Below are 25,138 nucleotides of genomic sequence, written 5' to 3' on the forward strand. Positions count from 1 at the left end.
GCCAGGATTTGAACCCAGGCCTCTGCTAGGTCTGTGAGCTGGGGGTTTGCAAACTAAGGACCCAGAGGGTTCCCGGGAGGCCCCTTGAGTCAGGTGTGGGGATGGGGGAGGAAGTCTGATTTTGTTTGAGATGAGTGCGCCGGGGGCCTCACAGCAGGGCTGGCCATGCAGGAGGGGCAGGTGGATGCAGAAACCCTGTCTCCAGGTCAGTCTGGCCCAGGTGCCAGGCCAGCCAGGGCAGGGTGGTAGCGGCATGTGGGGGAGGAATCGCCGAAACAGCAACTGTTCCAAGAGAGAGGTGGACTCTGCCCTCAGGCTGGGCAGGGATGAAAACAGGTGTAGGTCTGACTCTGTGGGGCCTGAAGCTTATACAATTTGAGGGGGTCACGAATACAAAATTAGGAACAAGGCTTTGGAAGGGGGTTGTGCCAGTGAGGGGCCCTGAAGCTTAAGCTTAATTAATTTTACATTAATTGTGAACAGAAGCCCACGGCCCCGCCAGATGCCATCCACAGTCTAGCAGAGCCAGCAGGGAGACTGGGCAGGGAGGGGCTAACCTCACTCTGAGGTTTTGGGTGTCGTGGAGGGAATACAGGAAGGCTTCATGGTGGTGGTGACGTCTCCGCTGAGCCATGGCGGGCCAGCCTTGGAGAGCGGGTGCTCTGAAGTGGTCACACTGAGGCTGCACCCGCCCGGGAGGGAGGAGAGCTTCTGAAGTCTTGAGCTCGAGCTGGAGGCTTCAGAGGTCCTGTGTGTGGATGAGGCTGAGAAGATTCTGCAGGTTTGCTCCCTGTAACCTAGAATGACAGTACGTAGGGCCTGGAGCTGCTCTCCTCACTCCACCCCTTCATCTGCCCATCTCACAAGTAAGAAAACTGAGGCCTGAAAGGTAGAAGTGACTGACCGCAGGTCACGCAGTCAGTCTGCGGCAGAACCTAGGCTGCTTTGCTAACTGCCCTGGGGTTCGCTCTACCCACCCCCTTCTCCTTGACTGATTGCCCTGTTGTTTGCAAAGACTCTTGAGGTAGGACCCATCCCACCACCAAGACCTCATTCAAATCCAAGACCCTGACTCCTTGTGGCCCCCTTTAGCCAGTGTAAGGCCACAGGGCTCAGAAGTGACTGTCGGGTTGGGGGAGGGGGGAGAGCCCAGGCCCAGGAGCTGTGTTCACACACCTGCCCTCTTCCCTTGGATGGGGGAGAGGAAGGAGAGAGGGGAAGGGTCAGCAGAGATGCTGAGGAAGAGGAGACAGCAGGAGGTGATGAGGGCACTGCCATTCCAGAAGCCATTTCACTCACACACCCCCGTTCCTGGGAATAAATTGCACATTTGAAGTCATTTCCCTGGAAGAAAAAAAAGCCTCTCTAAAAATATATTTTCTTTCTCACCTCATCCTGGGGCTAGAGCAGCCCAGCTGGGTGACAACCAAAAAAGCCAGTGGAGGAGAGTGACCTGGAATTGGGGAAGGTGGGGCGAGGGGAGAGTGAGAAGGCTTGGGGGGGGTGGGAGACCCTCCTGCCCCAACACCATGGAATCTGAGTGAGTACGACTGTCACCGAGATATTTCATGTGTCTTGTGGGGCTTTTATCTTTGAGACTCACAGAGGCTAGCAAAGCTCACCCTCATGTTCCTGAGCCCCTGCTGTGGGCCAGTCACAGATCCAGGTGCTAAGGGAGTTGCCGTCCCAGGGCAGGGGGTGGGCAAGGAGCAAGGCCAGTTGGCCCTCCGCATCCTCGGGTTCTACATCCATGGACTCAACCAACCTTGGATGGAAAATACTTGGAAAAAAATTCCAAAAAGTTTCAGAAAGCAAAACATGAGTTTGCCACACGCCAGCAACTATTTACATAGTGTTGACATTGCATTAGGTAGTATAAGGAATTTAGAGATGATTTAAAGTGTACGGGAGGATGCGCGTAGGTTATATGCAGATATTATGTCATTTTATATGAGGGACTTGAGCACCGGTGGATTTTGGTATCCACAGGGGTCCTGGAACCCATCTCCCATGGATACTGAGGGGGCGACTGTAACTGCATTCACGTGGCACAGACAGGTCCCTGCTTCGTCCCTCACCCTCTGTGTGGCCCTGAGCAGGTCACTCTCCTTGCTCTGGGCCTCAGTCTTCTCATCTGCAAATGGATCAGACCTGGGGACACCAAACTTAATTCCCAGCTTCCTGCAAGGGGCCCTGGGAAGGGGCATGGCAGAGGGCAAGAGTGGGGGGGACTCTGGCCCCTGGGCTCTGAGGAGAGGCCTGGGGGATTCTGGGGTCAAATTCTGGCTCTGCCACTTCCTGGCCAGTGACCTGGGGCCACTTTTCTTCCCATGGAGGTTAAAGCAACTGCTCCCCTCTCCCAGAGTTTGAGGCAGGTGAACAACGTAACACAGGGCAGCACCCAGCTCAGGGCAAGACCCACAGTCACAACTCAATTATCCACTATTTTCAGTCATTCTCAGCTTGGTCCACTCCTGGCCTAAGGAGCATGGGCCGGGGAACTCTCCACTGGGTCTGAGAGACAGAGGCTGAGGCAGCTCTGGCACGGGACAGCTGTGGCTTCCTGGGAGTCCCTGGTGCAGCCCCACCCAAAGACATGTCTCTACCCTGGGCTCTGAGGAGCACCAGGAAGTTTCCCGGAATCCTGGTGAGGGGCAGCTGGTGGGGGTGGGGTAGCCAGGGGCAGAAACAGGCTCTCCAAGGCCAGGACAGAGCAGGGCGGCATGTGCCTCACTGGAGAAATGAGAAATGGGCCTTCCTGGGCTACACCAGTTCTCGTGCTGTGTATTAGTTATCTATTGCTGTGTAACAAATGACCCCCCAACCCAGCAGCTTAAAACAGCAATAAACATTGACTATCTCACCCAGTTTCTGTGGGTCAGGAGTTCAGCGGCAGCTGAGAGGGGTGGTTCTGGTTTGGGGTCTCTTATGAGCCTGCAGTCAGGATGTCAGCCAGGCTTACAGTCATCGAAGGCCTGAAGGGGCTCCAGGCTCTGCTTGCAAGATGGCAAGTGTGACTGGCGAGTTAACCCCAGTCAACAGCAGGGGCCCTCAAGTCCTCATCATGGGCCTTGCCACAGTGTCCTACAAAGTGTCCCAGAGGAGCAAGCTGGAGCTACAGTGTCCTGTGTGGCCCAGCCTCAGAAGTCATACCCCACCCTTTTCATAATGTCCTGTTGCTTCCAGGCAGCCCTATTCCACGCAGAACACACAAGGGTAAGAACATCAGGAAGCCGGGCCACCTGGGAGGCTGTCTCCACATGAGGTAATAATTCAGTGCAATGACTTTCATGCTTAAAATTGTCCGAGTTTGGAGGATAAACAAATAGTCACCCTTAGTGAAAATTCCAAGGGCCCCAAACATAGCAGGGAAAAATTGGAGGCAATAATAATCATAACAGTAACAGCTTTTATGTATGACTTGCCATGTGCCCTGCTATGTGCCAAATGCTTCCAGTGGGCCCTATGACGTAGGACTATTATTATCCCACAATAAGAGGTTAAATGACTCGCAAAGGTCACAGAGGGCTGGTCAAGCTGGGATTTGAAGCTAGGCAGCTCTGGGTCATGAAAAGACTTGGACATTTTCATTGTTTGAAAGCTTGACGCATAAGCCAGAGACGTAGCCCCCAAAGAGACACGAGGGCCTCGGATCACGTTAACAGAGGCATGGGGCCACCCTCCTCAGCCCCAACAATCTGACCTCATACCATCCCTGTGAGGGTGGCAGGGCTGGGCTACCATGCCAGGTGACAGTTGGGGAAACTGATTTGCCAGGGTTTACACAGTGAGGCAAAGGCAAAGCTGGGGTCTGTGAGCCAGATCCGTGACCATACCCTGCCATCCCAAGCCAGAGGGAGGGAAGGAAGTGGGGAAGCTTAGTCTTAGAGCAGATGCCAGACCTGAGGTCTCTGGATGAGATGGGATCTTCACTCCGGAGCCCCTCAAGCCAGGGGAAAAACATCCCAAGCCCTGACCTTGGAGCCTTGAGCCCTTACGCCTCTATAATGCTTTCCTTAGGCAGCAGCACCCTCGTGTGGCTACAGCTGGCAACTACATGAAGTCACAGTTTTCCTCCCCACAAAATGCCTAACTATCCAGTGCACCACACTTCTCTGGAAACGCAACTAGAGAGACGAGACCAGCTATCCCTGGAGCTGATGGAAGGTGGCAAGAGCAAGAAGGCATGGACAGAGCACTGAACTTGGAGTCAGGAAACTTCAGATAAAATCCTTACTTGGTTATTAACTCATTGTGCGTCTTGGGTCCCAAACACCTCATCTGAATAATGGGCTGATAACATCTACCTTACCTTACTCCCTCAGGCTTTCAAGAGGATCAAAGCCATCACAAATATGAACGTGCTCTGTACCCTGTAAAGTCCTGTGACTGGGCAAAGGATTATTATACAGAGTTTGAGGAATCCATGTTGGAGGGTCTCTGGAAGAGATCGAGAATGCGGGTATCTACGCGGCGGCAGCCCAGGACCTCACATCCTTGGGCAGACTCGTTAGCAGCTGGTAAAATGAGGAGGTTCAGCCTGCTCCCTGAAACCCAACCCTGCAGAGGGAGGGGTCCACCCCAGCCCCAATCCCTCCCATGAGGCACCAAGGGAAGAAGCCTCAGGCCGAGCACTGGCCTGACCCAAAGACTTGCATCCGAACCCAGAACCCGTCTCCGTGTCTACACGATCAGGACCACCACACTTCCTGCAGGACTGTTGTGAGGAATTAGAGAACGTGTAAAAACCATCTCTTGGGTGCCTGGCACAGAGATGGTTCGTGACAAACGACTTTACGTAAACTTCTGTACATAATGGACAAGCATTGTTTTGTTCCCCAAAACCTGTGCACAGCCATTGGATGATTTTTTTTTTTTTTTTTTTTTGCGGTATGCGGGCCTCTCACTGTTGTGGCCTCTCCCGTTGTGGAGCACAGGCTCCGGACGCGCAGGCTCAGCGGCCATGGCTCACAGGCCCAGCCGCTCCGCGGCATGTGGGATCTTCCCGGACCGGGGCACGAACCCATGTCCCCCGCATCGGCAGGCGGACTCTCAACCACTGCGCCACCAGGGAAGCCCTGGATGAGTGATTTTAAAGGTAAAAAAACAATAAATACCATTCATTTATTATGCCAATGTGCCAGGCATTCTGCTAAGCCTTGTTATTTCATCCTCACAACCAACCTTGGACATAAAGTACTATTTTTCCCACATTTCACAGAGAAGAAAACTGGGCCTCAGAGAGATGACCCAGGTAATAAAAGGCAATTGGGATTAAACCCTGTATTTGTCTGACTGCAAAGCCTCCCCAGGCCTCAAAGAGACAGAATGGAAGTAAGGCGCGGGAGGTATCACGTATCTAAACTAGCACCTTGCTTTGTTACCACTAAAAACACAAACACAAAACATTACACTAAACGCTAAAGGGAGAGAAAAAACACCCAAATTACAAAGTCCAAGTATAAATAGTCCAGGTGGAAAAGAAACAAACCTGAACAAGCGCCTCACACAAGTGCCAGGCACTTGACACGTTTATTAACAATTCCATCTTACTTCAGCTCCGTGAGGTATTACTCCAATCTTATGGAAGAGGAAACTGAGGCTCAGACAGGCAAAATTACCATCTCAAGGACACAAAGACAGTAGGCCCATGGAAGGGAAAGAAATCCAAGCCTCCTGCTTTGCCTAATTTGTACATGGCCTCTGCAAGGGTCCAGTAAAACCATAACCAGCTAATGGCTATAACTTTCCATGACGTGATGTGAGAACCACTTCACATACACGATATTGCCTTCCATCAATTTCCAGCAAGGGATTCGGTTAAACATTGGGTGAAGTAACACCAGCCCACACAATGAGTAGTGGGAGCCGTATGTGAACCCTGGTCTGATTCCAGAGCCACCTCCATCCAGCACGCTGTCTCTGGCAGGCCCACCAACTACGGCCTGGGAAGGTTGGGGAATGACCCGATTACAGTCACTAAGGCAAAATCAGGTCCTGGACTGGAAACCTCCATTAGCTCAGCTACCTTTCTGTCCCTTTCTTCCCGGGACCCACGGGGCCTGCTAGTGACCGTCCCTCACCCTTAGGAGGGGACCATGCAAAGTCCCTTCTGCAAGCTCCACTTTCAGCACCAACATTGGTCTAAGTTTCAGTGGTGGCTTTTTGCCAAAGCTGCTTCTGAAGCAAAGGTGGAAGAAGGGAAGGTGGGCATCTTAAGGCACAGGTGACAGGTACCTCAGTGAGCTAGAGCCTCCTGAACTCAAAGCTGGAAGAGGTCCCTTATGTGAGGCTAAGATGAGCAACCTAGGATAATGGGCCAGGCTGGGCCGGCCCTGGTGTGTGGGCCCGGAAGGGCAGGGTGTGGAGAAAAGCAGCCTAGACAGAGGAGAGGAAAGGGGACCTCAGGGCAGGGAGGCCTCGACAGATGCCTTACCTACTGCCCTGCCTCAGAAAATGAGGAGCCAACACTTGGCCAGGAGACATTTGTAATCTGTTGAATTCTAATCTAGACCCTGGGCAGGGTCTGCACAAACGGTGCAGAGGCCAGAGGGAGTGACTGAAGAGCACCGCAGAAAACCAGGCAGATCGTGAGGCTCAAGCTTTTTGAGAACGCGCCCCATGATGTGTGTACAGACTCTGGGCCCAGGAAGGCGAATATTCTGATTTTTCAATAGCAGTTGGACATCCTGATTAATGTGGTTATGTCTTTTTTTTTTTTTTTTTTCGGTACGCGGGCCTCTCACTGCCATGGCCTCTCCCATTGTGGAGCACAGGCTCCAGACGCGCAGGCCCAGCGGCCACGGCCCACGGGCCCAGCCGCTCCACGGCATGTGGGATCCTCCCGGACCGGGGCACGAACCCGCGTCCCCTGCATCAGCAGGCGGACTCTCAACCACTGCGCCACCAGGGAAGCCCTATGTCTTTGATTTTGAAACGAAACAAGCAGAAACAAAAAGGGACAAACAAGGAAAGGGCTGTCTGTCCTGGGGCACTATATTGGAAAAAAATAATAATAAAGCACAAACTCAGATTCCAAAGTTCTGTATTTTTCAAAATAAAGATCACACATTGTTTAGAGACAATCTACACAAGAGTTACAAAAAATAGTTGCCCAGGCATAAGCATACACAGGTTTGTTAATTATACACATATGGTTACAAGTGTGCTTGCAAAAAAGTTCATTGGAAATATACACAAGGCTCTGGAAATGTACACCGTGTAGTGTTACAATTCTATATTCAAACAAGGAAAATTGACAGTATGTTACATTCACTTACAAGTAGACAAAATGCAAAATACAGTTCATCTTCTGTACAAAAAGGAAGGGCAATTCACACTTTACAAGGTGAGAGGGGCTCTGATTGTAAGGAAAGTTAGGGCGGGGCTGAACTTTGCACGTCCTTTTGACTGTCACAAAATAAGCAAAACATTACTTTTTTAGGATTAAAAAAAACCCAAAACCACTAGTATGAACTGAATCATCTTGAATAACATTTAGAAAGGATCTTGCTACTATCTGACTAGGTGACAAATAAAACCAAGCTATTTTTTTCTTTTTAAAAGTTAACTAGGCTGTATAAAGAACATTTATTCCTTCAAAAGAAAAAAAAATTTACTTCTGGTTGAAATTACAATTTACAATATACAACACTATATGCTACGACCATAAAAGGTGTGAATATACACTGAATGCACAGGGCTGGCTAATTTTCTTTTCTTACCAAAAAACGTGTTTATGTTGATTCAAACTTCTCCACATTTACATTACAGGTATACAAATGTACAATTGTACAATCAAAAGTATGTTCGACTACTAGGGTACATTATAGATACAGATTAGACATCAAAACAAGAAAATACTACAAATTTGTATATATGCAAAGTCTACACCAAGTATACACTATATATTTATAGAAGCAAGACCAAAAGCAGAGTTGGATTTTCTTTTTTTCTCATGCTAAGTAATCAGATTTTGCCTTTCAATGTTAACAGAAAAAAATCCAGTAGGCAGTAAACAATTATACCCGCCTGGCCTTGAAAGACATTCTGGGTGCTCACATCTCCTCCTCACAAAACAGACTACACTATTTTCTTCAGCATAGTAGTCTCCAAAAAAGGCAATTTTTAGAAGTTCCATAAACTTAATGTCATAAACTGAAGCTTTAGCAACTCTGAAAATGATTTTCATTTTATATATATATATTTATATATATATATTTTTTATAAACATTGTTAAATGCCAGTTTGGGGTCATTTAACTAAAATTCAAACTTCTCAGGTTTTTTTGTTTGTTTTTCTTTTTTACTAAAATGAGGAGTTGGGGAAGAGCTATTTGCAAAACTTGCCAGCGAGGCAAATGAGTTAAAAACCTTTTTTTTTTTTTTTAAACTTTTTTGTTAAACCAACCACCCTGAAAGTTTCCACATGTGGAATATAGATACAACGTTGAACAAAATATGTGGCCTCCCATGTACATTGGTTACCTATGTACAAGTATCCTATACACCAGTAAAACAACAGGGCCATTAGCCAATTAAAAAAAATAATTAGTACATGTTATGCATAATAAAATTAAACAAATTTACAAAGGCTTTTCCACTTGTGGATTTGATTCCTTTTTTGGGAGGAGAGGGTAATCCTGGAGCAACCATTTACCCATTTCAGATTCTACACTAGAATATTTCTGGTTGCTGGTTGGATTCACCAGTGGGCCAGTGAGGTCAGTGGGAACAAGGGGACAGGGGAGACACTGCCTCAGATAATACCATTAGGGGGGCCACAGATGGGCCCTAAGTCAACGCCATTCTTCATGTAGTATTTCTCCAGCTTGGCCAGAATGTGCTTGCCGTAAGTGTACTTGCGAAGAGTCGCGATGTGAGGCCGGATCTGGGGAGAAAGCAGAGTCCGTGTCACTCTGGCCTGAGGCAGGTTCAGGCAGGCTCCTGGGTAACCTGCTCCCAGGCACCACAGGGCGCCCGCCAGCACGCACGCCTCACAAGCAACACCTTTCACTGGCTCAACCCGAGCCCCTGAATTCTCAGGCTGCACTGACCGAACAGACGAGGGGAGCAGCTCCTAGCCTAAGCGCTGAGGCAGGACCTGAGAGCTCTGGAGGTCAGACGGCCACAGACCACTTCCGGAACAGTATGTGGAGAAAGTGCATCCCAAGACTGACAATCACACTGTCCGCCACCGCCTGCACTGCATCGCCCTCAAGGAGGCTTTTGGCCCCTCTGGTCCCTCGCAAGGCACCTCAGCTCTCCTGAGCAGCGGGGGTTTCTTTCTGGGCACCATGAATCCTGTGCTCTCCAGTCCATAGAGAATCACAAAAAGCTACTAATGACGACAATAAAAATGACTAACATAAGCCAAGCACAGTTCATTTTGAAGCTTCCTAAGAGAGGTGTGATTATCCCCATTTCACTGACGAAAAAATGGAGGCACAGTGGGTAAGTCACTCATCTAAAGTCAAATGGCTAATAAGGGACAGCAGAGGTATTGGGAACCCCACTGTCTAGCTACACCAGAAATTTTTTTTTCCTCCAGAAATTATTCTTCTCCCCACTGTCTCTCATGGCTCTGTTCCAGTCTCACCCTTCACCCTCTCCAAGCACGCTGAGATCAGCCTTACGAGTATCTCTTCTGTTCTCTGGGCAGACCCACGTCCGCAAGTCCTGTGCATCCCAGACAACTCGGGAGGCGCTTCCTCTCTGGAACCCCCTTTCCTCTTCTGTGAGTTCATGGAGCCTTCTACATACCTCAGCTACAGCACGTAGCACACTGTGTTCACAATCATTTGCATAACCACCAACCGTCCACACAGACGGTGAAGACCCACAACATTAACCTGCTTCCCCATCGCAGCTTGCGCTTATACTCGAAACACAGGACAGTGTACCAGGGAAGATGGATGCTCTCAAGCCCGAGCACTCTAGGCAGACTATTTTGTCTGTTTCGTTGTGCCCTCAAAGCAAAGACGGATCAAGCGGCGCTAGAAACCATTTCTGTACCCCTCACAGGACACAGACCTGTATCAGCTATTATATTCTCACCTAGGAGCTGTCTGGAAAACTATTCAGTCCTTGGCTCAAATTCTGAGCTGTGTGACCCAGACCATTTGCCTAACCTTCCTAAACGCATCTATAGAAAGGATGCCACACTTGCATTTGGGTTGCAATCTGGACTCTATACACAACTGATGTTTTGGTCACTAGAACTGGAGGCTCCAACCCCCCCCTTGCTTTTGGTAGCTCTTCTTTTAGAAACTAAGTGAGATTCAATTCATTCACCTGTCTCTCCCCAGGAATGGCTCACTGGTAAGACCACTTAACCTTTACACCTGTCCTCTTCCAGTCAAAAAACTAACAACCCATGTGCGTGTACGACATTGCTGAGCTCCATTTTTCACTTGATTTAAAGGAAATGCTGAACTATTCTAACAGTCCCCCGTCCAAGTCCTCACTGCTCATCTCCCGCTGCCTCCCCTCCTCCAAGTTACTCATCAGCCAGGACCATTATTGGAAACGCAAATGTGATTCTGGCACCACAGCCCTGTCCCACTGGACTTGCTGTACTTCTTCAAATACACCGTCTTGTCTCCTGCTTCCAAACCTTCAAGCTCTAGGTTCCCTCTGCCTGGAAAAGGTTCAGGGCTTTATTCCAATGTCACTCTCTTGGGGAGCCTTCTCTGCACCCCACAATAGAAGAGGCACCCTCCATATTCTCCCACAGCTCTCCCCAGCATCAGTGTAACCATCTGTGACACTGCTGTGTCTACCAACACGGTGCCCTGATAAAGGAGCGCTTGCTGTAGAGCATATGTGCTTGTTAACTATTTGTTGAATGAATGAATGAATGAACTCCCAACCTGCCATGTGTCTCCAACATTCCCTCTGCCTTCACCAGCGTCCCGACATGCCTATCTGAGTCTCACGGCTTAAGGACTTTGGACTCCCCAGCCTTCAATTGCCATTGCTGACACCAGCGCAGCGTTCTGTTGTGTTTTGTTTTGAACTGGAAGTGGTGGGTGCCTCGTCTGGCTCAGAACTTGAGTCCATAACAAAGATTCTCATTACTGAACTTTGTTCTCAGAGAGGGCAAGTGGCTCATCATTGCCAGACCACGGCCATCCCCTCCATCGAGAAGGGCTGAGTGAGTTCGGAGCCCAAAGGCTGAGGGTTCAGATCAGCAGCACCTGAAGGCTCACGGCACTGCCTAGCGCAGACACAGCGCGGCACACCTGCCTGTGGGCTGGTCAGGCTTCCCGGGCCTCGTGGTCTGTGTGGGGCCCATTGGACCTGCTCTGAGGCCATCGGCCTCTTCACGTGCTTTCTGTGCCAGCTCCCACTCACAGCACCCAAAGAGTTCAGATTTCTGTCCCTTTTTTCCTAACTCCTCTGCAGCCCAGACTTCCCCTCCTGCAAAGCCTCCCCTCAAAGCCTCGGGCACGTGCTCTCACGTCTCACCGCTGCTTCCCGCCACCCTTCTCCACGCGTGCTCCGTGGGCAGGGCTCAGTCTCGGCCATCTCTGTGCTGATGTCTGGCACACAGTGGGCACCAGGTCAACGCGCCAGGCCAGGTGCTGCCCTGGGCAGGCGCTCATTCAGTAAATAGTGGTGGAATGAATGATGAAAGGGAAGAGGGAGGAAAGGAAATAAGGCAAGCAGGTTGATTTGCTGAACTGAGAAGCTGGTCTCCTAGGAGCCAAGGGGTAGAAACATGGGCTTAAGATCGGGGAGGGGACTCCCTCACAAAGACTGAGTTTAACACTCACACCAGTGAGTTACTGACAGAGGGCCGGCAAACACAGGGATAATGGCCATTCCAGATAAAAGGAAAAAGAAGCACAGCATGAGACGCAATCCAGTGACAAACTGCAGAAAGAAGCAAGATGCCCACCCTCCTTTACATGTCAGAAATGAGAAGAACCAAGGGCCCTGCACTTTCTCTCTGGTTGAGATCTGCACAAACTGGCCTACCTTATGCATGACGATCTTCCTCTGGGCTGGCTCTGCCACATCAATCATCTTCTGGACCACATAGTTGGCGTACTGGTCCTTCATCATGGTGTATAAGGCACTGTGGGGACCATCGTTCATGGTGCACACCTCGTCGATGAGCACAGCGCGCTCCGTACGGGAGGCATGAGTGACACACTTCTCCACAACATTGCTGTAATGAGAGAAATCCAGGGACAACTCTTAGAGGGACCCTGTTAGGCTGTGCTTGTCTGGCCTCTGCCCTGACCTCAGGATCAGCAGCAAAAGAGCTCTTAATATTTTTGGCAGATTAATTCCTCTTCTGTTTGGCTCTATGAGACTCCACCTTTGCCATCTGTGACTTCCAATGTGAACCATGGCCGAGACCAGGTCTTGGAGGATACCAGAACCCAACCCTCTAACAGGTGAGGGTAACAAGCCCAGGTAAGTGAAGGTTCACAAGACTCGTTAACAGCTGAATTGGTTAATGAGCATAATTTCAACAGGTATCAGAATCTATCAATTCTTTGCTCACCTCTGTGAGCTTAATGAGGCCAGGAACAAGTCTCACTTAAATCTAGATCTCTAGTGCCAAGCACAGAGCCTGGCACTACAGACTTGGTCTACAGACTTATTGGGTGAAGGAAGATACAAGTAGGAACCACAGCCCTCATTCAACTACTTCATGCTGCCTCTGAAGAACAAGAAGAACCCCCAGGTATGTCTGCATTTCTAAACACTTCACAGATGTATCATCTTGGGAAAGGAAAAAAAGAAATGTGGTTACATTAAATCAGAGTTCTTCTACAATCCAGAGGGGCTGCAGCAGCTGATGAAATTACACCCGGCCATGCTCAAGGGCGCTCACCATCCAGGAGTGACTGACTACTCGTGAATGTTTGGTTTTGTTAAGTCAGCACTACTCTGCACCTGTGGCTCTGTGGGTATGACGAAGTTGTGTGATGTCAAAGAACAAGAACAATACTTATTCTTTGTATTTGTATTACTGGAGCCAATACTTCGCAGAGAGAGCATTTGGTAGGTGGGCCTCGCAAAGAGTTCATGACTGGGGGAAGAGCTGCTCTGGGTCACAGGACACTCGGGTAGAAAAGGAACGTTCAAACCTAGCTAATGCACAAAGCTCTTTTCTGACAATCCTGAAAGACGGCCATTTAGTCTCTGCTTGGGAATTTCCAGTGATGTGGAAGTGATTCTAGGGCATCCTACCATATGAGTGAATGGCTTTGTTAAACATTCTTTACATACTGAAATAAAATATGCTTCCCTGAAATTTCACCCATTTGTCTTCATTTTGCCTTCAAGGGCTGAAAAAAGGATGTGTATACCCACTCCAGAAGCACCAAAAAAGCAGAGATAGTGTCTTACTCCTTCTTTCAAAGGCCAGCCCCGTCAATAACTGAACAGTCATCACAAATAACCATCACCAGAACAAGTCCCTATTCCAGAGGTTTTTAAACCATAAGAAGGTGTTGCTTCCATGGAGCTCTGACAGGACCCCCTCCATGTTACCTGGTTTAGCGTACTGAGTATTTATTATTCACATGCTTTTATTTAGAAAACAAAATTCTCAAGCTGAATGTCCAAGAACTACCATCCTACCAGATATTTTTTCGATCTTCCTTCTTAAGATACACAGAGTAAATCAACTGATAATCAATCAGGTTTAATTAAGACAACAGCCTCTCCCTTCTGATACAGGAGCAATATGGGAAAACCTTCACCCCCACCTTCCTTCCACAGTACTATGCAATTCTAGCACAAGCTGAAGGTGTGGCATGTGGAAGTGAATCTCCTAATAGCCACCGCCTTCTCCCTTAGCAGAAAAGGGAGTTAAGACATTACTGAGCTGGTTCAGTAGCACAAAGCCAGTCACGATCTCCAAATGTTCAGGCAAAGAACTCATCACTTTTTAGAACTGCCTGGCTGGGTTGTACCTTCATCCACCCGAGGACTGCTTCCCCTACAAAGTGGTCAGGATTAGAATAGGATTTTCTACTAAACTAGGTTGCAGACAGGACACACATTCTTCTGGGTGGAGGACTGAATCCTCAGCAGTGACCTGTCTTCCAAGAAAGTAAGCAGGTAGATCAGCTACCACCACTTGGTAGGATCACTGATCAGGATCCCACTTGGCCAAAGGCTTCCTTCCACCTTAACACACAATCCATATTGTTCCAGTCTTTAAAGTCTATTCTAGCGTTTCTGAAACTGTGGTTCCCAACCCATTTATGGCTGAGGAAATCAACTTAGTGATTTGAGACTCGTTTTTTTTTTTTTAATGAAACAGAATAGTAAGTGTCAGAATTAATTATGAGCAATATATCTTCAGTTACCTGTGCACGCACATGCCTATGCACTCAAAGTCAACGAAATATTTACTTTGTATTCCGTATTAACATCCAAAATGTCATAAGGTCACTAATCTGTTTAATTGATTTGTTTCTATTATTTGATTTTCAAATTTACTGGCTCCTTCTTCTGTTATCTCTAATTTACTGTTGAAGCCATACAGTGAATTTTATTTCAGATGTTATATTATTTTTCTACTCTATAATTTCCATGTTATTCTTTCTATAATAAAGCTTCTAATTCTCTACTAACATTTATCTTTTCATTTCATTACAAGCATATTTTCCTTTACATCCTTGAGTATAATTAAAATACTTTATAATACTTTAAAATATAGTATTTTAAATACTAATTACTTCAAAACATAATAACTTTATAAAATGCCTTATAATCCTGCTCTGCTAACTCCAGCATCTGGGTGGTATAAAACTATTCATAGGGTTTTTTCTATTTTGTTCCTTTTTCTTGAGTATAGGCCACATATTCCTGTTATCTAGACACGGCAAATGATGCTCTGTCATATTCCTCCTACGAGTGTTACTCCTTCACCCCCCCCCCCTTTTTGGTACGCAGTTAACTTGGCTGAACAAAAACTGCAAAATTCTCCCATGCAGTAGGCAGCAGATGAAACCTCAGTTCAATTCTTTTAGGCTTAGTTGGGTTGCCTTGAGTTTGTCCTATACAAATGAGGTTCAGGAGTCAACCAGATATTTAGAAAGTTTAAATTTAGGCTTCCTCCTCCTCCCTGGTTCTCTTCCTTTCCAGGATTTCTCCCGTCATTTTGTCACTCCCATGGTCATCATTTTGTAACTTTCCTAATTATAGTCAATACCGTATTATAAATTTCAAAGTTGCTAACAGGCTAGATCCTTAATGGTTCTCAACATAAAAATGATAATTATGTAACATAACAGCTAATGCTACTGTAGGAATCATATTACAACATATAAATGTATCAAACCAACACGTTGTACACCTTGAACTTGCAGGATGTTACATGTCAATTATATATCTCCCCCTCCCCAAAAAAAGGAGGGGGAGGAGGACGGGGACATTTTCCCAGTGCAATTAACCTTCTTCCAAGTATCAACAACCTCCCCTACTCCTCTCTGGTTATCTCCCTGCTCTCTAATGTCTTCAGGTAGTTTTGGGCACTTTGTCAACAATTTATTAGTTGTTATCTGTGAGAGGACTGGGCCCAAAGTAGCTACTAGGTCATTATCAGACCACAACTCTATTATAATATTAATACTTAACACTATATCCAAGAGTGAGATATTAAATACACTGAACAAGAAAGTAAATAGGACAGCGACCCCCAAAAAAGAACTAAGAGATTCTGTCCCCTATTTCCCTGATCCCGACAAATGTCCAAAAATAGCAATACAAGGTCTAAGAGATGACCCTGATGTGCTTAGGCTGTTGAGACACTGGCTCTGTGGGTGCTTTTATTTCTTTTCTCTATTTTCCATGCTGTAATGTTATAAGATTTCACAAATTAAAAGTGAACAATTTAAAAACATCAAGGTTGTATGAGTCACACCTGCCTTGCAATTTATTTTAAAAACTAGAGAAGAAAAATATTCCAAAAATACAGAACACTATGTTATGTGTATGATAGGATATACAGACTCTACTCAGAGTATCACACCACTAAGCCACTGGAGGGCCATTCATTCATTCATTCATTCAGCTGCACCTGGTCTTAGTTGCGGCATGCGGGATCTTTACTTGTGGCATGCGAACTCTTAGTTGCAGCATGTGGGATCTAGTTCCCTGAGCAGGGATTGAACCCGGGCCCCCTGCATTGGGAGCGCAAAGTCTTAGCCACTGGACCACCAGGGAAGCAACAATTTCTTCTCCAACCTCTGCCACTTATAAGTTACCTAAGACATCTTTCACAACCTGGGAATAACTAGTACATTTTATTCTTGGGCTGGTATGATATGAAGACTGAAAAGAGATTTTTAAAAATATTAAGGCCTATATATAGATATGGTCACCTGCCCCTTAACTCAGGTATCAAAACGGAAATTGAGTAAAGAACATTTCACAATTCCAAACAAGTAAGTTACTAAAATACCCAGTTTACCAAAGTACAAAATGTATATGCTTTAGAAACATATCCCCCAAATTTCAAAGTGGCGAACTCTGGGGGAATGAGGAGCCCACTAAGAGATGTCTTATCTTTGTAGCAGAACTCTTTGCTTTGTAGCAGAACTTTGTAGCAGAACTCTTTCATACTTTGTAGCAGAACTCTTTGACTTTTTTAGCTATGTATACTTTGAGGAAAATAAACATTAAAACAAAAAAAGTATGAAAATTTCTCTAGAGCTGAAATACTATTTAATCATCTCTTCTGGAAAATAGTCTGAGTAATTCAAAGCACATACCTTGCAAATTTGTGCTGACTCAATACAAGTACATTCCCTCGAATTTCTGCTACAATTTTACTTTTATCCTCAGGACGACCATGCTCCAATACATGCTGGATTACATAATTTCCATATTGATCCTATTTGAGAAACAACAAGAGAAATTTTTAAATTTATATATAAACAGGCTCTGTGTTACTTAAATCCTTATATCTAATCAACACCCATCTTCCTGTAAGACCATGATGGCTTACCTGAACACTAATGAACACATAAGAATTTTTTAAATGGATAGGTAGTGACAATTTTTCCCTGTCATTACAAAACAGGAACACATTATTACTAGACAATGGTTTCTATATATATATATATTTATGCCCAAAGGTCCTAGTCAGGGTCTTCATAAAGTACTATACACAAAAATGTAGGCCTCTTCTCATTTAAAAAAAAAAATAAAAAAGAAGAGAAAGTAGGTGGGAATAAAGAGCTGTTTTTCTCTCTAACAGAAATATACAAATGGGTCTGTGCGCCTGTCTTTAACAAAGAAAAACTGGAAATACTCACAACGCCTAATTAAATAACATTACAAGCACACAATGGAGATACTCAGCTAAAGTGAAAGATGCTTTGAAAGAGTAAGTGTGTGTGAGCAAGGAATTCCAAAGGCAGAAACATTTATTTGTAAGATGTAAAAAATTAAAAGTGCACATATAATGCTTTTTAAGAGCGCCTATGCCAAATGTGCCTGCTTCTGGACAGCAGGGTTATGGGTGGTTTCTTCTGTTCTGCTGCTACTTTCTGTACTTTCAAGCTTTTCTACAATGAATATTTAACACACTTATAATCTCACATCTCTCACCAAAACAAGCAACAAACACTGCCCAAAAATTGCTTCAGGACAACATACTCTATGTAGAAATTGTTCAAACAGTATGATATGGGAGACAATTTTAGTAGAAGCAAGACAAAGTACCAAAACTAGAAAGAAAAAATCAACTAATCCACTTAGTTCATTTGCAAAGATGAAACTGATAGACTAAATGGCCTGCCTAAGCGGCCACAGCTAGCTTAATCCATGACAAGAGTTCTGGCTTTTGACAGTTCTTGGCAGATCTCTTGATGAATCAGAGGCAGATCTCAACTCCCAAAGCCAGGGTTCTACTCATTACCCCTATTCATAAAACACGAACCAGGCTGGTGCAAATGAAAACTTGCCCAGAGCTTCAATGGGCATTTTAAGCACATTAACCTCTTCTGGAACAGATACCTGTGCTAAGAAAACACAAAAGCCCACAGGTGTTTGCAGTTACTCTACTGGCAACTCCACTACCTGTACAAGTTGCTCTGTGTGCTGGTGAAGCTCCTCTAAAATAGGGAGTGTCTGGTCAGGGAGACAGTGCTCCAGGATCCTCTGAATCACTCGGCAGCCATAAGGATGTGTGGACAAAGCAAACACCTAGGGCAGACCAACACAAACAAGAAAGCCAAAAATAACAGTTGCCACTTTCAGTGCTTCAGTATTGTTTACATACATTATCCCATTAATCTTCCCAATGACCCTGAGAGAGAATCATGATTAAAACTGAAGCTCCTAGAAGTTTACATAATGTGCCTACAGTCATATAGGCAGTAAATGACAGAGCCAGGATTTTATTTCCTAGTCTGACTCCAAAGCCCAAATTATAAGTATGGCATTTAAGTTCTCTCTACATACAATAAGGTGAGCATGTATGTGTGAGGATAAACTTATTTCTTAAACCCATTCTAGGAATTCATAGATGTACACAAATTCAGAGCTAAGAAGGACTTTATTGAGAAAAAGCTTATTTAGAAAAGAACAGAGAATTGGTCAAGGTCATAGAAAACACACTTAGTTAAGAGTCCACAGTGTCAAAGGATGGGTTTAAAAACAGAAAAAAGAAGGGCTGGGATCAAAGCCTGAATGCTTTCACATAACTACACTGTAATGTTCTGAATTTCAGCTTTATAAAAACGCTAAACACTCACAGTCTGGAACAACTTGACTTATTTCACTCAACATTATGTTTCAAATATTTACTTATAATACTGTGGGCTTCTATCGTTTATTCTGTATATCTGTATAGTATAATGTTGGGAAAATATGTGGTTTGTTTTTTTGGGGGGGTCCAATCCTCTCCTGATGGACATCTGGTTTATTTAGTCTTTTCCTATTAGGAGAATAATGCTGCTTTAAACATGTCTAAATACGTCTCATGGTATACATGACCAAACATTTCATCAGGCATATACCTAGGCCAGGAGTGCTAGATCACAAGAAATATAAATGTTGAACTTTAAAAGATACTAAATTATTTTCCAAAATGGGTCTATTCCCACCAGCAGTGTATCCAGATCTCACATCCCTGCCAGTACATAGTAACCAATGGTAGAAAATGGTCTACGGGACTTCCCTGGGGGTCCAATGGTTAACACTCCACGCTTCCACTGCAGGGGGGCACAGGTTTCAATCCCTGGTTGGGAAACCGAGATCCCACAAGCCGCGTGGTGCGGCCCAAAAGAAAGAGAGAGAGAGAAAAGAAAGAAAATGGTCTACTATCTGTGGTCTTAGTTTGCATTTTCCTGATTACTTCTTCTGTCTATTCAGGCTTTAAGCCCATTTTTGCATTAATTTGTATTGTTCTCCTTGATTTCAGGAGTTCTTTATATATTCTGGTTATCAATTCGTTGGCATTTTCCATCTTGAAAATATTATCTCCCATTCGGTGGCTTAATCCTTTTACTTTCTTGTATATTTCACACACACACAAAAATGTAAAGATAAACAGATCTACTCTTTTCTTAATTAACTCAGAAAATCCCAATAACCCTCAAGTTAGTGTCTGTAATCTACTTAACCACTGTAGTTTTAAGTGAGCAAAACCTAAACAATTCTAAAATCCCATTTCGATCTAGGCTTTAGCAGTACCCATGACTACACCTGAAAATCTATTTGGTATTTCCAATTTTTCCCTTTTCAAAAACAAAAACAATTTCACACACCCAAAAAGATGTATTTTACCCTCTTGTCCCACCTAGCTTAGGAGACTGGGAGAAGGTTGTTTTTTGGCAAAAGAAATTAATGATAACAGCCAATTGAGGGGCAATTCTGGAAAAACTAGGGTATGACAAAATATCAACTCTGCTTGGAAGCTAGCGCTAAAAGCACACTAGTCCTTACGATATATAAGTAAATAGGAGAAACTGGAAGCTATCTCTGGTTGTGTGCCACTTAACAGAGTTCAAACCAACCTGATCACTGCCCCACCCAACCCCCCCAAATTAAGAAGCACCTTGTTATTTTAAAGACATAGTGACACATAACCTGTAAGATTAGTTCTGTAAATGACCTAAATTTTAAAACATGATAAAAACTTTTAAATATCAAGATAAATAGTACTTAACCAAAGGAAAAAATTTATTCTTCAAGTATCTGATGACAGTACCTCATCCTGACATGAGCGGATATCTGCATTGATGATGGAGAGAACACCCATGGACAATTAAGGGAAGAACCTTGGGTGCACAGAGCTAGGCACCTGACCCCACTGAATAGGACTACTACTTACTGCAGTCTAAAGTACACTAAGCTCTTTAGAACACTCCACAAACCCCATCCTGTTCTCTGTTCACAATGGAAACATCCATCAACTTGCTTCCCTTATTTCTTTCCTAAGGCACTTACCTGTCCCTTAAACGCATCGATGATAAACTGCAAAGATTGGGGTTGCACACATTCAATGCATTTCTGAACCACGTGATTGCCATTCTGGTCTTTCACACACTTCAGGACATGGCCATCTAGCTCCCGAACCATCTCATTCTATTGGAGACAAGGAAAGAAAGCACCACCAGAATCACAGAGAGCAAACACCTGGACGGTCAACGTTCTCCTCACCAAACACAAAAGCACTGATCAGGGAATCTGTGACAATTAAAGTGGGACAACTCAGCTGTGGCACTCTGACAACCTGGTAACAAACGAAGACTGGAGTTTTTTCACGTGTTAACAAACTTCCTATAATAATAACCAGTCTTTTTTTTTTTTGATTCTTTTCTTTTTTTTAAAAAAAATTATTTATTTTTGGCTGCACTGGGTCTTTGTTGTTGCATGGGGGCTTTCTCTAGTTGCAGAGAGGGGGGCTACTCTTCGTTGCGGTGTGTGGGCTTCTCATTGCAGTGGCTTCTTTTGGTGCGAGCACAGGCTCTAGGCGCACGGGCTTCAGTAGTTGTGGCTCGCGGGCTCTAAAGCTCAGGCTCAGTAGTTGTGGCACGTGGGCTTAGTTGCTCCACGGCATGTGGGATCTTCCCAGACCAGGGCTCGAACCCGTGTCTCCTGCATTGGCAGGTGGATTCTTAACCACTGTGCCACTGGGGAAGCCCAATAATAACCAGTCTTAAGAAAGTTCTCTAACTTGCAAAAGACCTGTCTGGGAGTTACCAAAAAAGTGCAGTCATCTTCAAATTATAAACGAGCCGATATCAAATCAACTACACTGTATTAGAGAATTTCACATACAATTCATCATGTTTTCACCATGAGAACCCTGTAAAGTACATATTACTAAAAATGAGAGTAGTTAATCTAGAGCTTACTCTAGGCTAAGTAGACCTCTAAATGCTTAACATGCTTCGACTCACAATCTGCCTCACAATCCTATGCAGTAGACACTATTACAGAGGAGGAAATCAAGGCACAGACAAATTAGCTGACTTGTTAAAAATCACAGACCTAGACTTGCTCCTATTCAAACCCAAGCAATCTGATTCCTGTGTGTGGCAAAACAGACCATGTCAGCAAACCACCTGTCAAATATTACCCTGCACACCTTCCTCCACCCATATATGTGAATATATGAAGATACTGAGTCTGAGAGGGGTTAAGCAATGTATTAAAACTACAGACAGTGACTGAATCAGAATTCTAGCCCAGTCTGTGGCTCCAAAATGATCTTCCCATCAGGCCAGACTGACTGCAATGTCAGCTGGAGCAATACTCTCAGTTCATGAAATGTGTCCAAACTCAGGGAAATACAGAAGGCCAGGGACTTCCCTGGTGGTGCAGTGGTTAAGAATCCGCCTGCCAATGCAGAGGACATGGGTTTGAGCCCTGGTCTGGGAAGATCCCACATGCCGTGGAGCAAATAATCCCGTGCGCCATAACTACTGAGCCTGAGCTCTAGAGCCCGCGAGCCACAACTACCGAAGCCCATGCGCCTAGAGCCCGTGCTCTGAAACGAGAAGCCACTGCAATGAGAAGCCCACACACCGCAAAGAAGAGTAGCCCCCGCTCGCCACAATTAGAGAAAGCCCGTGTGCAGCAGTGAATACCCAATGCAGCCAAAAATAAATAATTTTTTTTAAAAAAAAAAGGCCAGACAATGAGTAAGTGACTCTGTGTGTGTGTGTGTGTGTGTGTGTGTGTAGGTGCGTTGGGATTTTGACTGGACCCCATCCCCAAACTTGCTGCCTCAGGTCTCAGGCATACTTAAGCTGAATACCTGTACCACGGCTGGGCCCTGGTACTTGCAGCCCAATTTCCTTGCTATATACAACCTCTGTATATTAGTTCCGGTGTGCTGACTCCATATTTATGGTAGAAGACTACAAGCCAGTTTATAATGGTGACATTTGTGAATGCAATGTCTTAAATCCCTGAGATGTTAAGCATGTCAAAGCAACTAAACGATTTTCTAATTAAAGAAATTCAAGACTACAAGGCCAGGGACTAAACAAGCAAAACACAAGAGACTCAGGAAAGTTTCCTGAAGCAATTAATCAAATGTCAGAAAAGAATAATTTACTACGGAAATATAATTATAGGAATGATAAATAGAGAAGGACGCCTATATAAAGATAAACACAAGGGACACTTCTAATAATCAAAATGAAGGAGAGGGGGCTTCCCTGAACATTTTCTTGAGCCCAAAGAGGTAAAAACTCCACTGGAGATGAGTTTATTTCAGCTAAAATACACTTACATCTGGAAAAGAGTAAATTATTCATACCAGGAGCAGTAGTTTAGACCCAGAACAAGAATCACAGAGAAACCAGACCAGGAAAAGATATGCAGGAATAGCAGGTAGAAAGAACAATTGCCAGGGGGAAAGGAAAGGGGGGTAAAAACTACTACAATGTAGCCATTGGATCAGAAAAACAAAAAACAAAAAAACAGGAAAATCTGGAGAAAAAAATCAACAATTTATCATAATCCTGGGAGAGGGCAAAGATGGGGAAAATACCTGGGAAACCGTAATTTCCTGCTTGCTTTCAGTAAGCGGGCATTATGGTCAAAAGAGGAAAAAAATTTGCATGTTCAAATCAAACAAGAAAATTAAAGAGGAAAGATTCAGCCATCAAATTTTCATCCCTCAACATCCCAGGGAAAATTAAAACTGACAATGATCTGAACATTAAAAGAAAACAAACTAGTAGCTTCACCCCTGCTTCTAATTACTCACACACAGCACCCCTATTACTGCTGTATCTCCAGTACCGGCACTAAATGAATGAACTCCCAACCTGCCATGTGTCTCCAACATTCCCTCTGCCTTCACCAGCGTCCCGACATGCCTATCTGAGTCTCACGGCTTAAGGACTTTGGACTCCCCAGCCTTCAATTGCCATGGCTGACACCGGCGCAGCATTCTGTTGTGTTTTGTTTTGAACTGGAAGTGGTGGGTGCCTCGTCTGGCTCAGAACTTGAGTCCATAACAAAGATTCTCATTACTGAACTTTGTTCTCAGAGAGGGCAAGTGGCTCATCATTGCCAGACCACGGCCATCCCCTCCATCGAGAAGGGCTGAGTGAGTTCGGAGCCCAAAGGCTGAGGGTTCAGATCAGCAGCACCTGAAGGCTCACGGCACTGCCTAGCGCAGACACAGCGCGGCACACCTGCCTGTGGGCTGGTCAGGCTTCCCGGGCCTCGTGGTCTGCGTGGGGCCCATTGGACCTGCTCTGAGGCCATCGGCCTCTTCACGTGCTTTCTGTGCCAGCTCCCACTCACAGCACCCAAAGAGTTCAGATTTCTGTCCCTTTTTTCCTAACTCCTCTGCAGCCCAGACTTCTCCTCCTGCAAAGCCTCCCCTCAAAGCCTCGGGCACGTGCTCTCACGTCTCACCACTGCTTCCCGTCACCCTTCCCCACGCGTGCTCCGTGGGCAGGGCTCAGTCTCGGCCATCTCTGTGCTGATGTCTGGCACACAGTGGGCACCAGGTCAACGCGCCAGGCCAGGTGCTGCCCTGGGCAGGCGCTCATTCAGTAAACAGTGGTGGAATGAATGAATAAGAGGGTGCAAGTGAAGAAAACTGGAAGGTGGGTTGGAAAAAAGTTTTGTCTGTTGGGTGGTCAGTTCAGGTAGAAGAAAAGGACCACCTTACCTGCTTCAACTCTTGCCAAACAAAACCCCACCTCTAAAATCACACCTACTAAAGACTACGGTCTGGTCAAAGGGAAAAGTGTTTGAAACCACTGGTTTTAACACAAGACACTTGATCCACTATAAACTTACAAAATTAATTGCACAGTCCATGCCTGCCATGCACAGAAGGTAGCCACAAGCACCAAAGAAAAACTGTGAAAGAAAACTAAAGACTGACAAACTTACGAGGTTCACTACATGTACCATGAAGAAACATCAAACACCAAGAGAAAAGTTAAAGGGGAAACTTACAATTACCTGCTGGTCTGAGGGAATAAACTCAAGAGCTTTCTGGATAACACGGCAGCCATACATCTGCAGTGCCAGTGACAGGACATGGCCTCGAATCCGTTCAGCCAAAGCCAGCTTCTGTTCAAGGCTGCCAAACTAGACATAATGTGTGGGTGAACACCATTACTTAGGTAGAAAGAAAGAAACCAGAGAAAGCAAAGCATTCATTATTCTGTATCAACCATTGGCATACCTCTTTTAGCCCTGTATTCTATGATAAACTAAACCTTTTATTTAAAAAGCCTTTGTTTCTTCAAACCAGTGGTTATCAGCCTCTGATTATGAGGAACTCTTTAATGTTAAAAAACTTCTCAGATATCCAACTGGAGTGGTTTCACTACTAGTATCTGCTAAACAAATAGGCAATTCCTCAAAGCTGTCCTTAACTCATCAATACTATTAAATATACCTATATGTCCAAGAGCATTTACATTTATTCTTAAAACAATAGTACATGTGGAAGACATTGTTTATTACGGCTTTAGACAATGTCTGGGGAAGATTCAAGAACTTCTTGCAACAAATCTACATCACTTCAGTTGTCTGAGCCTTATAAGCTGAAAACAAGTTCTTCTTTCATCTCTATGAAGTTTAAGCCAAAGCACACATGCACACTGCTCTGAATATACTGTTCTATATTACTATAAGAATTGATAATGTCTATTTATACAAGTCAACAGAAT

The 25,138-nt window shown here is 45.1% G+C and overlaps 1 protein-coding gene and 2 non-coding genes across 16 annotated transcripts in view; all 3 read right to left on the reverse strand.

Moving 5' to 3' along the window:
• Positions 1-7,028: 7,028 nt before the first annotated feature.
• Positions 7,029-25,138, reverse strand: part of PUM1 (pumilio RNA binding family member 1) — a 127,749-nt gene continuing 109,639 nt past the window's right edge. For 9 of the 14 annotated variants that reach the window (XM_060017875.1, XM_060017865.1, XM_060017793.1 and 6 more), the window contains 6 exons: positions 24,417-24,551; positions 20,430-20,567; positions 18,057-18,182; positions 16,745-16,866; positions 11,982-12,174; positions 7,029-8,889 (listed from right to left, as the gene is read on the reverse strand). In XM_060017875.1, the coding sequence (XP_059873858.1) occupies positions 8,758-8,889; positions 11,982-12,174; positions 16,745-16,866; positions 18,057-18,182; positions 20,430-20,567; positions 24,417-24,551 (846 nt within the window). In that variant the 3' untranslated portion in view covers positions 7,029-8,757. The remainder of the gene's footprint in view (positions 8,890-11,981; positions 12,175-16,744; positions 16,867-18,056; positions 18,183-20,429; positions 20,568-24,416; positions 24,552-25,138) is intronic. The other 5 variants (XM_060017882.1, XM_060017827.1, XM_060017856.1 and 2 more) reach the window with 2 other exon arrangements.
• LOC132416399 (small nucleolar RNA SNORD103/SNORD85) lies at positions 11,038-11,122 on the reverse strand. Its single transcript, XR_009517581.1, has one exon. It is a non-coding gene; the product is annotated as a small nucleolar RNA SNORD103/SNORD85 (small nucleolar RNA).
• LOC132416405 (small nucleolar RNA SNORD103/SNORD85) lies at positions 23,434-23,518 on the reverse strand. The gene has a single exon (XR_009517582.1). It is a non-coding gene; the product is annotated as a small nucleolar RNA SNORD103/SNORD85 (small nucleolar RNA).

This window comes from Delphinus delphis, chromosome 1 (genome assembly GCF_949987515.2).
Source record: "Delphinus delphis chromosome 1, mDelDel1.2, whole genome shotgun sequence".
Taxonomy (NCBI): domain Eukaryota; kingdom Metazoa; phylum Chordata; class Mammalia; order Artiodactyla; family Delphinidae; genus Delphinus; species Delphinus delphis.